The sequence below is a fragment of the Cricetulus griseus genome, chromosome 4, assembly GCF_003668045.3.
Source record: "Cricetulus griseus strain 17A/GY chromosome 4, alternate assembly CriGri-PICRH-1.0, whole genome shotgun sequence".
NCBI classification, from domain to species: domain Eukaryota; kingdom Metazoa; phylum Chordata; class Mammalia; order Rodentia; family Cricetidae; genus Cricetulus; species Cricetulus griseus.
This window is the reverse complement of record NC_048597.1, coordinates 81,880,297-81,894,284: the sequence shown is the minus strand read 5'-3', so window position 1 is coordinate 81,894,284 and position 13,988 is coordinate 81,880,297. Positions and strand designations below refer to the sequence as shown.

General features: G+C 43.1%; 1 protein-coding gene across 1 annotated transcript; it reads left to right on the top strand.

The window, feature by feature from the left end:
* The first annotated feature begins 4,153 nt into the window (after window positions 1–4,153).
* On the top strand, window positions 4,154–6,529 carry LOC100751191 (ral guanine nucleotide dissociation stimulator-like). The gene is made up of 5 exons (XM_027413405.1): window positions 4,154–4,240; window positions 4,486–4,667; window positions 5,240–5,287; window positions 5,735–5,931; window positions 6,183–6,529. The coding sequence occupies exons 1-5, from the start codon at window positions 4,154–4,156 to the stop codon at window positions 6,527–6,529; spliced, it is 861 nt and encodes a 286-aa protein (XP_027269206.1).
* Window positions 6,530–13,988: the final 7,459 nt, after the last annotated feature.

Genomic DNA, 13,988 nt, shown 5'->3' with positions numbered 1-13,988 from the left:
CCCTGGGCTGACCAGGGTACTGCCTGTTCCACCAGGTAACAGGGGCAGGCCAGCATAATGCCTGAACCTTTCAATAAATAGATATAGACCAAGGAAATGGTTCTCAACATTCTTAATGCTGTGACCCTTAATACAATGTCATAGTGACCCCAAACATGAAATTATTTTGTTGCTACTTCATAACTGTTATTTTGTTACTTTACCAATCACAATGTCTATATCTGATATGCCACCCCTGTGAAAGGGTCATTTGATCCCAAAGGAGTCATGACCTAAAGGTTGAACACCACTGGACTAGGGGTGGAAAGGATAAACATGGAGAGGAGTGGAGGATGTAGAAGTGAGGGGTTGAGAAAATATTTAACCAAAATGAAGGGTGAATGAAAAAGCTGTATGGAGACATGTGATCTTGAATCATAAGTAAAAAGTATAATTAAGGGCATAGTAGAACACAAACTAACATTGAAGAATGGGGCAAATACTTTGACGTATAGATTTCAGTGGGAATGGTATCAGAGGGATGAAGGAAAATGGGTTAGATTCTGTGGTGGTTTCAATAATAAATGACCCCCATAGGCTCACATATTTGAACAGTTGATCCCCTTTGGGTGACACTGTTTGAGGAAATTGTAAAAGGAGGAACCTTGCTGGAAGAAGTATGTACCCAAGGATGTAGTTGGAGCACTTATGGCCTTGCTTCACTTCCAGCTCACTCTCTATTTTTGCTTTTGGAGATCAAAGTGTAAGTCAACAGACAAGTGAAGAAGCTACCCCCCTTCATCTAAGACTCTTCTCTTTATAGAAAATGACAACCATCACAGAAAACCACAGCTGGGCACAATGCAGAGATAAACCAGTGGGTCGTGAGGACCCCAGCACCAATGGACACATCTACATCACAGATCCTGTGTCTATGATCAGGTACCATTATGGAAGGGAGGGTGGGAAAGCTAGAATACCAGGAAGTTTTCGCTGAAACAGTTTCTTCTAGAAATGGCTATAGAAACAAGATTGGAACAATGGCAGTATCAATGGACATGTAATGTAAAAGGCACCACCCTAGACAAATAAGTACAGGGAACTAATGACTGTAGAGAGAAGGGAATTGGCCTCTCCTAGGGTTGAATCCCCTTATCCATTGTCTAAGGCAGAGTGGTCAGTCCTGAAACCATAAACCCACAAACAAAAATGAATTCTACAAGTTATGTGTGCACATATGTTACATATTGTCTTAGGGTTCCTATTGCTGTGATGAGACACCATGAGCACAGCAACTCTTATAAAGGAAATCACTTAAGAGGGTGGCTTTACAATTCAGAGGTTCAGTCCCTTATCATCATGTTGGGACATGTCAGCATGCAGTCAGACATGGTGTTGGAGAGGTAGCTGAGAGATGTACATCTTGTGCAGGCAACAGGAAGTAGTCTGTCTCACTGGCATGGCTTGAGCATACATGAGACCCCAAAGTCCACCTCCATAGTGACATACTTCATCCAAAAAGGCCATGCCTATCACAACAAACACACCCCCAAATAATGCCACTCCCTAGGAGCTTATGGGACCCATGAGAATTCAACCATAGACCACCACAAGGGAAGTAACATGGCACCACAGGAAAACTCCAACTGTGATTCTTGCAAAACAAAGACATGGGGTACACTAAGATAATACTGAAGTGCTGTCCTGCTTCGTGGGAAGAAAGAGTTCCGTGTGTCCTTGTTACTTGTTCTTGCCTTGGGGAGTACCAGGTCCCTGAATGAGCATGGCATACATCTGGCCTCCATGTGCAGGGGACAAGGGCCTCTTTCTGGACTTAGGGTAAGGACATTCCTGTGATTCTGAGGAATGGCCAGTGAACAAAGAAGTGACTTTTGTGGCCTTTTCTATTTGGTGTTATGGTATGCCTCTTGTCTGGATGTACATCTCTCTCCCTTGTGTGTGGAAATTTTCTTCTATGATTTTACTGAACATATTTTCATATTTTGGCAAGAAGGATTCTTCACAGTTTTCTATTACCATGATTCATAGTTGGATATTTTTCATGGTTTCCCAATGAACTTATTTAGTATGTTCCCTTCATACTAAATAAATTAATTAAATTATCACAGACCTTATATTTGGATGATGAAATTTCTCTTGTCTTGTAGCCCAGTTTTCTATACAACATCCTATTTTTGAGGCTTTCCATTGTGCTTTTAGTTATACTTATATATTTTTCATTTCTAGGATTAATTCACTAGATGCTAGGATTGTTTTATTCTTATGTCTATTAAGTTCTGCTTTCATATCTTGAATTTCTTCCTTAAAATTTTTTGTTTTCTGAATGAATTCAGAAGTTACTTGTACCCAAATAAATTCATTGAATTTATCTGAACATATTCAAAATCAATCTTTGAATACTTTGTATTGAATTGTATTTGTTATTCTTACTGCATGCCACTACTGTGGGATTGGCCATTTTGGGAGGAGACATGTTGCCCTTGGTTTTTCATGGAAATTCTGTTTTTGTAAGGATTTCTCATCCTGATTTAGTTTGTTGGTTGAGTGTTTCTTATACCTTTGTGTTCAGGGAGTGTTTGGATCGGTGCTTGATGTTCCTAGTGTGGTTGTGCTTGGCTCATCTGTGTTTTGATTGAGCTCAGGTGTGGAGACACATAGAGCTGGATTGTAAATTGGATAGGATCCTGGATGATGTAGGAGTTGTATCCCTTCTGACCTTACAAACCAGGCTTCAGGAATTGTGATGGGATATGTGGTGGGGCAGGGTTCAGAATGTCCACATTCTCTGATCTCAAGAGCCAGGTTACATGTATTCCAAAGGTTGTGTGCTTATATCTACATGTTCACATATAGTCTGACCTCATAAACAACTTTGTACACAGTGAAACCATCCATGATGTAGCCACAGTTCTGCCAGCCGCCTAAACTGCTGTTCCTGCCATCACTGTTGCTGCTGACATGTCCCAGGAGTAACTATCTCAAGTCACACGATTTCACTCTTCTGTTTGTATGCTCTCATACAAATTTTTATATAAAATATAAATTATAAATTTTTATATTTCTATAAAATCTAGGAACCAAAAACTTGCTCTTTCTCTTTTTTTTTCTGTCTTGTGACTTTTCATTGAATTTCTAAATTTCCCATTTTTCCATCAACAAGCTTGAAACTTAAATATGAATGAATTTTAACTGGTCATCGAAGGATGAAAGTAGGGAAACTTTTACCACAGTATTTTTTCTTGGCTTTTGGAGACAAAGTTTCTCTGTAGATTTGGAGGTTTTCCAAAAGTGAGTTTGTATTTTCCCTGGGGTAAGGAATTCTGGGAGAGGTGTTGACACCTACAAACCAGAAGGCAGACACTAGTGCCTGGGGATGCCGAAGAGACACACTGTTGCCTGTGGAATAAACACTAGAATGCATAGAAAAGGAGAGGAGCCCAGCCTGGTCCTTAAAGGGAAAGGCACCATTAAACATGAGCGCATACAGTTTGCTTCAGTCTCTTACCCTAACACTAACCTCATCCTAAGTATCCCTAAGGCCACCTAAGCATGTTTCTTTCTGTATTGACATGTTCCAGGGCATTTGTACGTAGGTGCTCTGTGTGCCCTTGTGAGAGTGTGGGTGTGAGGACATGGGCACCTGTCTCTATTTGTGCCTTCACCTCTGGTGACAGTGGTATGGGGTTTTCCCAGGTATAGGGTATCTGTGATCATATCCACATGATGACACACTAGGAAATCAACTGTAGAATGATCTACAAGGAGCAGGTTGGGGAAGTGGGAAGACCCTAAGACAAATTCCTTTTTTCCTGGGATGCCTATGGTATAGAGGGAATAGTTTGGAAAGCTCTTCTAGTTTCTCAAAGCTGAGGGCCTGGCTGAAGTCAGACTTCACAGGTCAGTGTGTGGCATGAACATATAGATGCCATTGTGTCCCATTGTACACATGGAAAGGCAGGGGGAGAGCAGTTGGCAGCCCTCGTCAGTCCCAGAGAGAGCATATGTGGAAGAGTCTCAGGCGGAGGGCCCCAGGAAGTGACCTCACTTCCTTAACAATAGTCCAGATGGAATGTGGAATCTTGGTTACTAGGTAACTGGAGGCTGGCAGCAGCCTCATCTGACTCACTTCTCTGGAGGTGCTTGAACATTCAAGATGTTCTGCTGTTTCCAGGCTTCTGATGATGACTCTGGCCACCAAAGAGCCAAGAGGTGTGTCCTAGGCCACCTTTGGAGACGTTGGGTGCGCCCAATAACCCAATGCCTATGGCGATTTTCCCACAGGGAAACCAAGGTAACCCAAGTCAGCCTGCAGGAAACCTTTCTGGGCCCCCTGATCCACCACAGTCTCTGATGGGGTGTGTGTTCCTGTGAGAAACCTGAGGAACATTCTTCATGTCTGCTTTTCACTTCAGTGTGTGGTAATGGGTTGGTGATGTCTCTGAATTTTTATTTTAAACCCTCCTTCCTTCCTTGGTCTTTCCTCAGAGAAAAAGGAAGCTGAGTAAGTCCCCCAGGTTCAATACTAGAAGCCCCGACTACCTGGAAAACTTTATATCTTGTATTCCAACTGCAATTAAGAACCAGGACATCCTTGAGATATATGTATTTTTGGCTGTCTACCCAAAGTTTGCCACCACCTGGGAGGTGCTGGACCTGATAATGGAAATGTGAGTGCTTATATGCAAGTTCAGGCTCTCAAGCCTCCTGCTCTGGTTTTAGGGAAGCTCTACTCTTCTCTGGGACTGTATGCTCTCCTAGGACAAGGATGATTGTACCCTGGCATCATTGGTCCTGGACCTCGCCCTTCAAAGTGGCATGGCCAGATTTGGTGTGGGGGAGACAACTCTAGATTGTGTCATTTGCCCTCCCTAAGAAGTGTCAGACACTCTCCTTTCTTATGCCTCAAGCAGAGCCCTTGCGCCATTTGTATCAAAGGTTCTAGACATTATCTAGGTTTGATGGGATGAATGGAGCCAGACACAAGTCCCTGGGGGTACCTGTACCCTGTACCAACCAAGAAACCTAGCAGGGAGGAGCTTAGGTTGCATGAAGATCCTTAAAGGGCTGTGAGTTCATTCCCAGACCCTCTTCATGGAAGTCATAATAATGCAAAGAGCCCTCAGCATCCTCATCCTCTTCCTGGCATTTAACTACACCAGATTCCAGTAGTTTCCTCTAGATCTAGTGGTGGATTGGGGACACTTGGACTTAGCAGTGACACCCTCATGGATTGCCACAGGTATGGATCTTTCCAGCCTGACTGTGTGGAGGATCAAGAAACAAAGACGTGAGTGGGCTTGGGTGAGGAGGGAGGTAAGAGCCTGTCTGCACAGTGGGATGTTTGGGGTGGGTAGTGTTCAGGACTACGCCGTTGCCAGTCACCCTGCTCTTGGGATTTCCACTAGAGGGACAGTGCCTGAGACCTCACCCGAAGGGGGAGGAAAACAGAGATTCCCCAATGGTCTCCTTGGTTCTCAGGAGCACAGGGATGGATGAAGCTAAAGGGCCATAGGGGGATCCATCCCCACCACAGCCCAGCCCAGTTTGCCCAGTCTGTTCTCCAAGGGACAGAAAGTGTCTGGGGCCCTCTCTCTATAACCCCACACTCCTGACCTCTATGCCCAGCAACAATTGGGCTGGGCAGCCTTTTCCTCATGTGAGGGACCTCTGCTGTGCTGGTGAAGCAAGGCCAGGCTTCTGACTCTACTTCTTGCCAACCTTCTCTCCCATGCAGTGCCATATTCAGCTTTCTCTCCATGTGGGTCCACACACACCCCCAGGACTTCTGTGATTATCCCGACGTGGCCACAGTGAAGCGGCTGGTGGACTACATAAGGCTCAATGTGCCTTCCTCAGATGTCACTATCCAAACTGAGGAGCTCCTATCAGTGCTGGAGGAGCAGGAATTCGAAAAGGATGAGGAGGCCTCGGGTAGGTGCCTGGGAAGCTAGGAGGTGGTTTTGGTGATGGGTTGTACCAGGGAATTCTCCAGATAGATGCCCTGGCTTGGAAGCAGAGTTGGATGTCAGTCAGGTGAGATGTCCTGTGGTGGAGACAGGGAACTGGGGATTCTCTGATATGAACAGACTTTGTGTGAGCAGCAAGGCCACCTCTGGGAAGCTCATCCTATCATAGAAACTTCTAGGGTACCTCCACTAACAGCCCATCTCTTTCTGTCCTAGATTGTGGCCTCTTCAGGGAAGGAACTCCAGAAGATCCAGTGCTGGATATCTCAGGGATGGAAGAGACTCTGTCTCTGAGAGAAGCTTCGGTGGAAGGGCCACAGGGAGATCTGAAACCCCAAGATGACACTAAACTCATAGACCTGGAAGATGGGGAACCAGATGTGGCAGAAGTTGAACCAGTGCAGCTTCTGTTTTCAGACCAGCCTCTGCCCACATCAGCTGATGCAGAGAAACCTCTAGATGTGGCTGCCTATGTTCCAGCTGTCGAGCAGATATTTGTACTTGGTGTTGTGCAGTTAGGTGACCCAGAGCCCTTTTTCCCTCTGCCTGAAGTTGACATATAGTTGGGTAGTAGAGTTACCCGCTGAGTTCCATCTCAAACCAGCTTCACTTCCCCTCTTTAGAGAGAACATACCTTTAATTTCATTTAATTCTTTTTATTGTTGTTTTCATTGTTAATATCTCCTTTAATTTTGTTTAATTCTTTTTATTGTTGTTTTCATTGTTAATATCGACTTTAATTTTAATTCTTTTTATTGTTGTTTTCATTGTTAATATCGCCTTTAATTTTAATTCTTTTTATTGTTGTTTTCATTGTTAATATCTCCTTTAATTTTGTTTAATCATTTTTATTGTTTTTATCGTTACATTATTATGAGTAAAATTATTGTTTACTCATGTTAAATTATATGGTTCAGTGACTTCATGTCTATTCCCCATGTGGTACAATCTACCTGTGCATGACAGCTCTGAGCCAAACATGGGGATCATTGATGAGGACCCTTGGAGGCCATTTATGAAGTAGGGAAACCAAGCAGCTTGTGTGGCAGGAAATGGGCAAATACCAAAAGTTGCAAGAAATATATGCCTGAGAACTGGCATTCATGTTGTCAGTGGTGTACCTAACCCTTGGGGACATAGATTTTGAGCTCAGATATAGCATGGCTCAAGCACACATGTCTACATCTCCCTAGGTTCTGCTCTGTCCAACTGGACAGCAGGGCCATGCAGAGAAGGACAAGTCAGCTTAACTGTAATGGTGTCCACCATTCTCACCAACACAGCTGTGCGCCTACTCTCACTATATCCTGCGATACTTTGTTGCACCCCAGATGGTTGTCATAAAAATTTGTCAGGCTTTACCAGAATTCTAGGGGTGGTCAACAAATGACACAGAAAGTTAGTCCATGGAAAATTTTCACATTAGTCTGTGAGGAATGGATTGGATGCAGTCTTATTGTTCACTGTCTACCAGCAATCCTCCACAAGACAAAGCCAAGGTTCACCATTAAAAACAGGTCACTGCAGTCCGCATCCTGGGCTTGAAACCACATTAGTGTGGAAATAAGCAGATGTGGCCATTCAAGCATCCATTGATTCTGTTACTGCCTTGTTCCCTGATTTCCACAGTGTACCTAATGTTTTCTCCAGAAATATTGAAGGAAATGTAAGCAATGGGTAAGACTTAGAGTGGAAATTATAAAGTAGTTAAAAAAACAAGTCAACAGAAGCTGAGGCATCAGATTTGTGGGTTAAAGGATTAGACCTTTTAAAACTGGTGGCATGGGAATCAATCTGCATATTCCATGCAATTACTATGGACAGAAGTGGGACCGCTTATGTTCATGGTCCTATATGGGTTTTTTGTACACTGAAATCAAAACAGTTCTGGATTATGGGATTTCTGTCAGTATGGTGCTCACTGAGAAGGAGCAGGGACCTGAGCTTGGATCCCCAGCATTTATATTAAAATGGTCATGTGCTTCTGAAGCCCTACATGATTGTGTTTGGTCTTTTGTTTTCAACTCGATACAAGTCAGGGTCAGTTGGGAAGAGGGAACCTAAGTTGAGAAAATGCCTCCATCAGATTGGCCTGTGGGCAAGTCTGTAGAGCATGTTCAAGATTAATCTCTATTTAAGAAGGTCAAGGCCATCTGTTTGGGTAATGCCACCCCTAGACTGGTGGTTTGGAGTGGTATAAAAGATCAGGCTAAGCAAGGCATGGAGAGCAAGCAAATAAGCAGTGTCCTTCATGGAGTCTGCTTCAGCTCCTTCCTCCAGGTCCCTGCTTCCCTTCATGATGGACAGTAGCCTGTAAGATGAGATAAAAAGTCTGTTTGCTGCAGTGGTTTTGCGTTAATATTCTAACACATCAATTGAAAAGAAAACAAAACTAAGACACCATAGGAGATAGCTGGGTCCCCAGAGCTCACTGGTCAGCAATGTTCTCAATTTGTGAGCATTGGATTTAGTGAAGGACTGGCAGAAAAAAATATGAAGAGCAAAACAACAGACAACAGAATAGGGATTAAGGAAGGCACTTGATGTCAAACTCCTGCTTCCAACCACATGAACACAAACACACAAGCACATATACTCATCCACACAACACACAGGTACACATATGCACATGTACACACATACTCATGCATACATACAGACAGACAGACACACACACATGCACACACACACTCACCCCCCACAGACACCAACCAAAACACTGCCAATTTCAAATCACACCTCAAGTAGCTATTACCAGCAAAGTGACAAATTGTAGCACTAATGATGCTGTCATTAAACAGAAAGGCAAATCAGTATAATAGACAGAGGTCATAGAAATGAAGCCACACAGACACAGCCACCTTGCTCTGCAAAAGGATTTTTTGCTTTTATTTATGTCTGTGTGGGGTATATGGCTGCACATGTGACTGCCCTTGGAGGCCATGAGAGGACTTTGGATACCCTGGAGATGGAGCTACAGGTGGTTGTGAGTTGACAGATTAGTTACTGCAGATCAAGCCTGGGTCCTCGACCAGAGCATCAAGTTCTCTTAAACCACTGAGGCATCTCTCCAGATCCCAACATACCTTTGACAAGGATGCCAGAAACATACATGGGAGAAAATTTTTTAGATAAATAGATCTGGATATTCACATGTCATGAATGAAATTCTCACATTTCCTCTGACACAAAGAACATTTTAAACTGAATCAAAGACACTAAGGTCTTTGACACCACTAGAGAAGAAGCTATGCTAAACACCTCACGATATGGGCACATTCAAGAACATTTTGGGAAGAAATCCAATAAACAGAATGTAACCCAAACAATCAAAAAATAGAACTACATGAAATGAAAACCATGCTCCATTAGCAAGGAAGCCCTCAAAGTATAAGGAGACAGACTGGCAAGGGGAGAAAATATTTTCCAACTGCATATTAGTCACACAGATTGATATCTAGGGTCTATAATGAATTTAAAAAGCTAATCATCAAAAAATCTTCCAATCAGTAAATGGATAATGAATTGAACAGAGACCTCTGTAAATTACAAAAAAAAACCCTAATACACATTTGAAAAAAGTTTCAATACCACAGACCACGGGAAATCTAAATTAAAATCGTGTGTTGATTCCATAGTCAGAACTGTCATATTAAATAACAAGATCCACCAGGGAGGATGGGGGAGAGAGCTCTGATACAGTGCCAGTTAGAATGTCAACTGGCATAGCTGCCATGGAATCAATATGGATGGCCTCTAGTGGCTTTTCTCAATGCTATGACAAAATACTTGACAAGTCAACTTGAGGGAAGATGGGCTCCGGTTTCAGGGTTTAGTCCATCCTTGTGGGGAAGGCATGGGGACAATGGGGACAGGTGTCTGAAGTGGTTGGTTATATTGTCTCTTCAGTCAGAAAGCCAATGAATCCTAATGCTTAGCCTTCACTTCACTTTTTTTTTTGAGACAGGGTTTCTCTGTGTAGCTTTGTAGACCAGGGTGGCCTCAAACCCACAGATCTGCCTGCCTCTGCCTTCTGGGTGCTGGAATTAAAGGTGTGCACTACCATCACCCAGCTTCCACTTCACTTTTTTTTTCAAGACAGGGGTTCTCTGTGGCTTTGGAGGCTGTCCTGGACCTCACTCTGTAGACCAGGCTGGTCTTGAACTCACAGAGATCGGCTGCTCATTTCACTTTTTAAGCAGCCAGTATCCCCAGTCATAAGATGGTACCACCCAGACTCAGGGTGGTCTTCCCTCCCCAGTTAAACCTCTCTGGAAGCAGCCTCACAGACACACCCAGAGCTGTGTCTCCTAGGTGATTCCAGGTACAGCCAGTCTGAAGGGGAGATCACTCATCATAGGAGGTTAACAACGACAAAACACTACAGCTGTCATATCATCCACATGAGCCACTCCTAGAGATAAACAAAATGAATCTAAGTCACATTGCTACAATAAATACTTCCATACCCATGTGTGACTGCAGTCACCATAGTACCTCTCGTTGTTACTTAAATAACTGATAAAATTATAAAGAATCATACACTTAATCAGAGCAAAATGTAATTGATGGAGTTTGGTGACAGAGAAGATAAATTTCCATATTTCAGTCACAGACATATGATTTCCTTTACATTACACTGCTAAGTATGCTATGCACAGACATTGAGCCCATTCAGTGAATGTAGGAAATTCTTAACCATTCATCAAGGACAGTGAATTAGTGTGTCGTCATCTGGGTAATTTACTCAGAAGGTAATTTGCCTTCATTCAAAGGTAAATTTGAGTCTAGATGTTCTGGAACACAAACTCCTTAGTAAAATATTTATTGAGCACCTGATCAAAAAATCACACTGTCTCCATTCATTTTTGCTCTTTATTGATTTAAAATCCAAGCAAAAGGGAAGGCTTAGTGAATATTAAGGACCCAAGTACATACTGTTTTGAAAACTTTATGCAGACAAGACAAAAGCCCCCTCAGCTCATACTTGGCTCCAGATAGTTCATTTGCCTGGAGACTCAATTATTAAGCACGGAATGAGCATATTCTTTCCATTTTTATTAGTTAGAGAAAACTTAGTCGAGAAAATATGGTTCATAAGGTTCCACAGAACCTCCTACATGCTGGGATTACAGGTGTGTGCAAACTCCTAAATGCTGGGATTGCAGGTTTGTTCTATCTTCTAAAGGCTGAGATTACAGGTGTGTGCTACCTGTTACAATAAAGCGCAAGAGGAACCTTGCGTGGGGACCTTGGCAGAGGATTCCATGGCGGGCGAGGGTGACAAACATGCCAAGCAGACAGAGCTTAGTGAGAAGTTTTATTAAACAGGAGAGGGAGGGGGAAAGAAAGAGAAAAAGAGATAGAAACAGAGACAGAGGACAGAAGAGAAAAGGGAGAGAGGAAAAGTTCTGGCTGCGCCAGGGGAACATCAGGAAAGAGAGAGGGAAAGAGAAGAGCAGAAAAGACAGGAGAGCAGAAAGAAAGTGTAAGTGGGCAGGGGTCTTTCTTTTAAAGGTGTCCTTTGCACCTGGGCTGACTAGAGTACTGCCTGAGTGCATCCTGCCAGGTGACAGGGGCAGGCCAGCATGATGCCTGAATCCTTACACTACCTCCAAAATGCTGGGATTTCAGGTGTGTGCAACCTCCTAAATGCTGGGATAGCAGGCATGTGCTACCTCCAAAATGTTGTGGCTGTGGTTGTTTGCTAACACGCCTGGTTTTCCCACAGTAATAGATTGAACTAGGGCCTGCTAACCCACGAACCCAAAATGTCCATTTACTAGCTTATCCAAAGAGTAGAAAACTATCAACTTTCCTCAGTGTGATAACTGTCAAAAAGCCTGACATTAATGTCAACAAATGGCGGGTTATTGTTGTTTGACAATTATCACACTGAAGAATGTTGATGCTTTGCTGACACCCATGGGAGGCCTGCCTGTTTCTGAACTGAGACAGAGGAGGTGTGGGTGAGAGGGGGCTATAGGGGAGGCAGGGAGAGGGAAAAAGGAGAGGGGGGAGGAGAAACTGTGGCAGGATGTAAAATGAATGAAAAAATTTGATTGATGAATTAATAATAATGATGGTACTAAAAAGCCTGACATTGGTTCCAAATTCTCTCAGATCCAACAAAATAGTGATTTCTACTCGCTGGCAGTTAAAGGAAAGTTCCAGGACATCTGAAGGAAGGAGCCATCTCTCCAGGACCCCACATACTCTTCTGTCTCTTCATGTCATGTCTTTCCTTTGGTGACAGAGAAGACTTCTTGAGCACAACAGTCATGTAATTATCAGCAGTTGAAAGACCCCCCCAGGCCCCTAAGGGGCACAGGGTCCTGAGGAGCCCCCGAGACTCAGAAACCAGACCAAGAGCTGCAAAAGCAAGAGGGTTTATTGAACAAATGCACATTCGGGTGTCAGCAATATCGGGAAAGCTGCACACCCTAGCATGGGGTGCAAGTTCCTTATATAGGAAAAAACCACAGATCAGCATACAGGCAAGGGGCACAAAGTGATTGATTACAAAGTATGATCTCATGTTAGAGTGGTCACCCAGGTGTGACCTGCTTTTCTACAAAGGAAAAACCACAGAATGTACCCTGGAAAGTCCTCGATTGTCTGTTGGCCAGCCAGGTGTGACCCAAAGAGGGTTGTCTTGACGATTGCCCCCGTCTAAACCATAGGATGTACCCGGGGTTGGGGCCAACTGCCTTGTAATGGGCCAGGGCCTGTGGGAAACTTTTTCTCTCTGTGAACTAAAATCTTTTAAAATTTTTTCTCTCAGCAAACTAAAATCTTTCACAGTGATGTAGCATGAGACAGTGGGGAAGACAGTGGAGACCAAACTGAGTGTCCTTTCTGTTCAACATAGAGAGATGTATTGATGCCACATCGACATTTATTTTATTTTTTGGTTGATGCTAACACCCCACCCATAGATAGAAAATTCAGCATTAAGTTTTCTCTAAATTAAACGCCACATGGACATTTAGAACAGCAGTTCTCAACCTTCCCAATGTTGCGAACCTTTTATACAGTTCCTTATGTTGTGGTGAACCCCAGGCATAAAATTATTTTTGTTGCTGCTTTATAACTAATTTTGCTACTGTTGTGAATTGTAATGTATATATCTGTGTTTTCCGATGGTTTTAGGTTACCCCTGTCATGGCCCACAGGTTGAGAACCACTAATATAGAACAATGGAATCAAACCCTTGTTCTGAGTTTTCGTCCCTAAAACTTAAAAAAAAATCTCCTTAGAGAATCTTGTGGATGTTTATTTATTCAAAAGATGATTCCAGAAATGTAGATCTTGGGGATAATGTCTAAAGAGTTGATCTTGCAAGGAGGAAGAGGAAATAATTGCTTTCTCAACTAGAATCAAAATATGGAATTGGTTTTTTGAAACAGAGTCAATCACTGTAGAGTTCTGTCTGTCCTGGAACTCATTATGTAGAACAGGCTGACGTTGCTCAAAGAGATATGCCTGCCTTTGCCTCCTGAGTGCTTGGATAAAGACATGCACCACTAGGCTCAGTTCAAACTATGTAATTCTTAAGCAACCTTTGAACAACCAAAAGAGTTCTAAATTGGGAGAATTCTAATGTAAGAAGTCTAGAGCCTCTAGGAAGGAATGTCTGATGGGAGGGCAGCTGGCATACAGGGTTTGCCACTGACCTTCTGGATATTGGGGATGTTGGTGCAGGGGACCAACCACAGACCAAGCAATTAGACCAGATTAATCACCAGTGCTCAGCCTATATTCTGTCATGAGGCACATGCTATATTCTATTTGCTTGAATTAATTTCTGATTGTTTTTGACTCTGCTTGGCAAAACAAAACTCATTGTGTGGACAAATATCCAAAATGTGTCAACAGCCACCATTTTGTCTTATGTACTCCAATGCCCCAATAAAACTCATGCATAGGATGTTGACTTTGAAGGAAAAGAAGCAGTTGCATGTGTGGCTCAGTGGTAGAGCACTTGCCCAGCGTTTGTGGGATCCTAGACTCTGTGCTCAA

Excerpts from the sequence above, each read along its gene's own strand:
- LOC100751191 (XM_027413405.1), top strand. The coding sequence starts at position 4,154 with ATGTTCTGCTGTTTCCAGGCTTCTGATGATGACTCTGGCCACCAAAGA. Across the intron at positions 4,668-5,239 it reads CTGGACCTGATAATGGAAAT|GTATGGATCTTTCCAGCCTG; the intron begins GTGAGTGCTTAT and ends GGATTGCCACAG. Across the intron at positions 5,288-5,734 it reads GAGGATCAAGAAACAAAGAC|TGCCATATTCAGCTTTCTCT; the intron begins GTGAGTGGGCTT and ends TCTCCCATGCAG.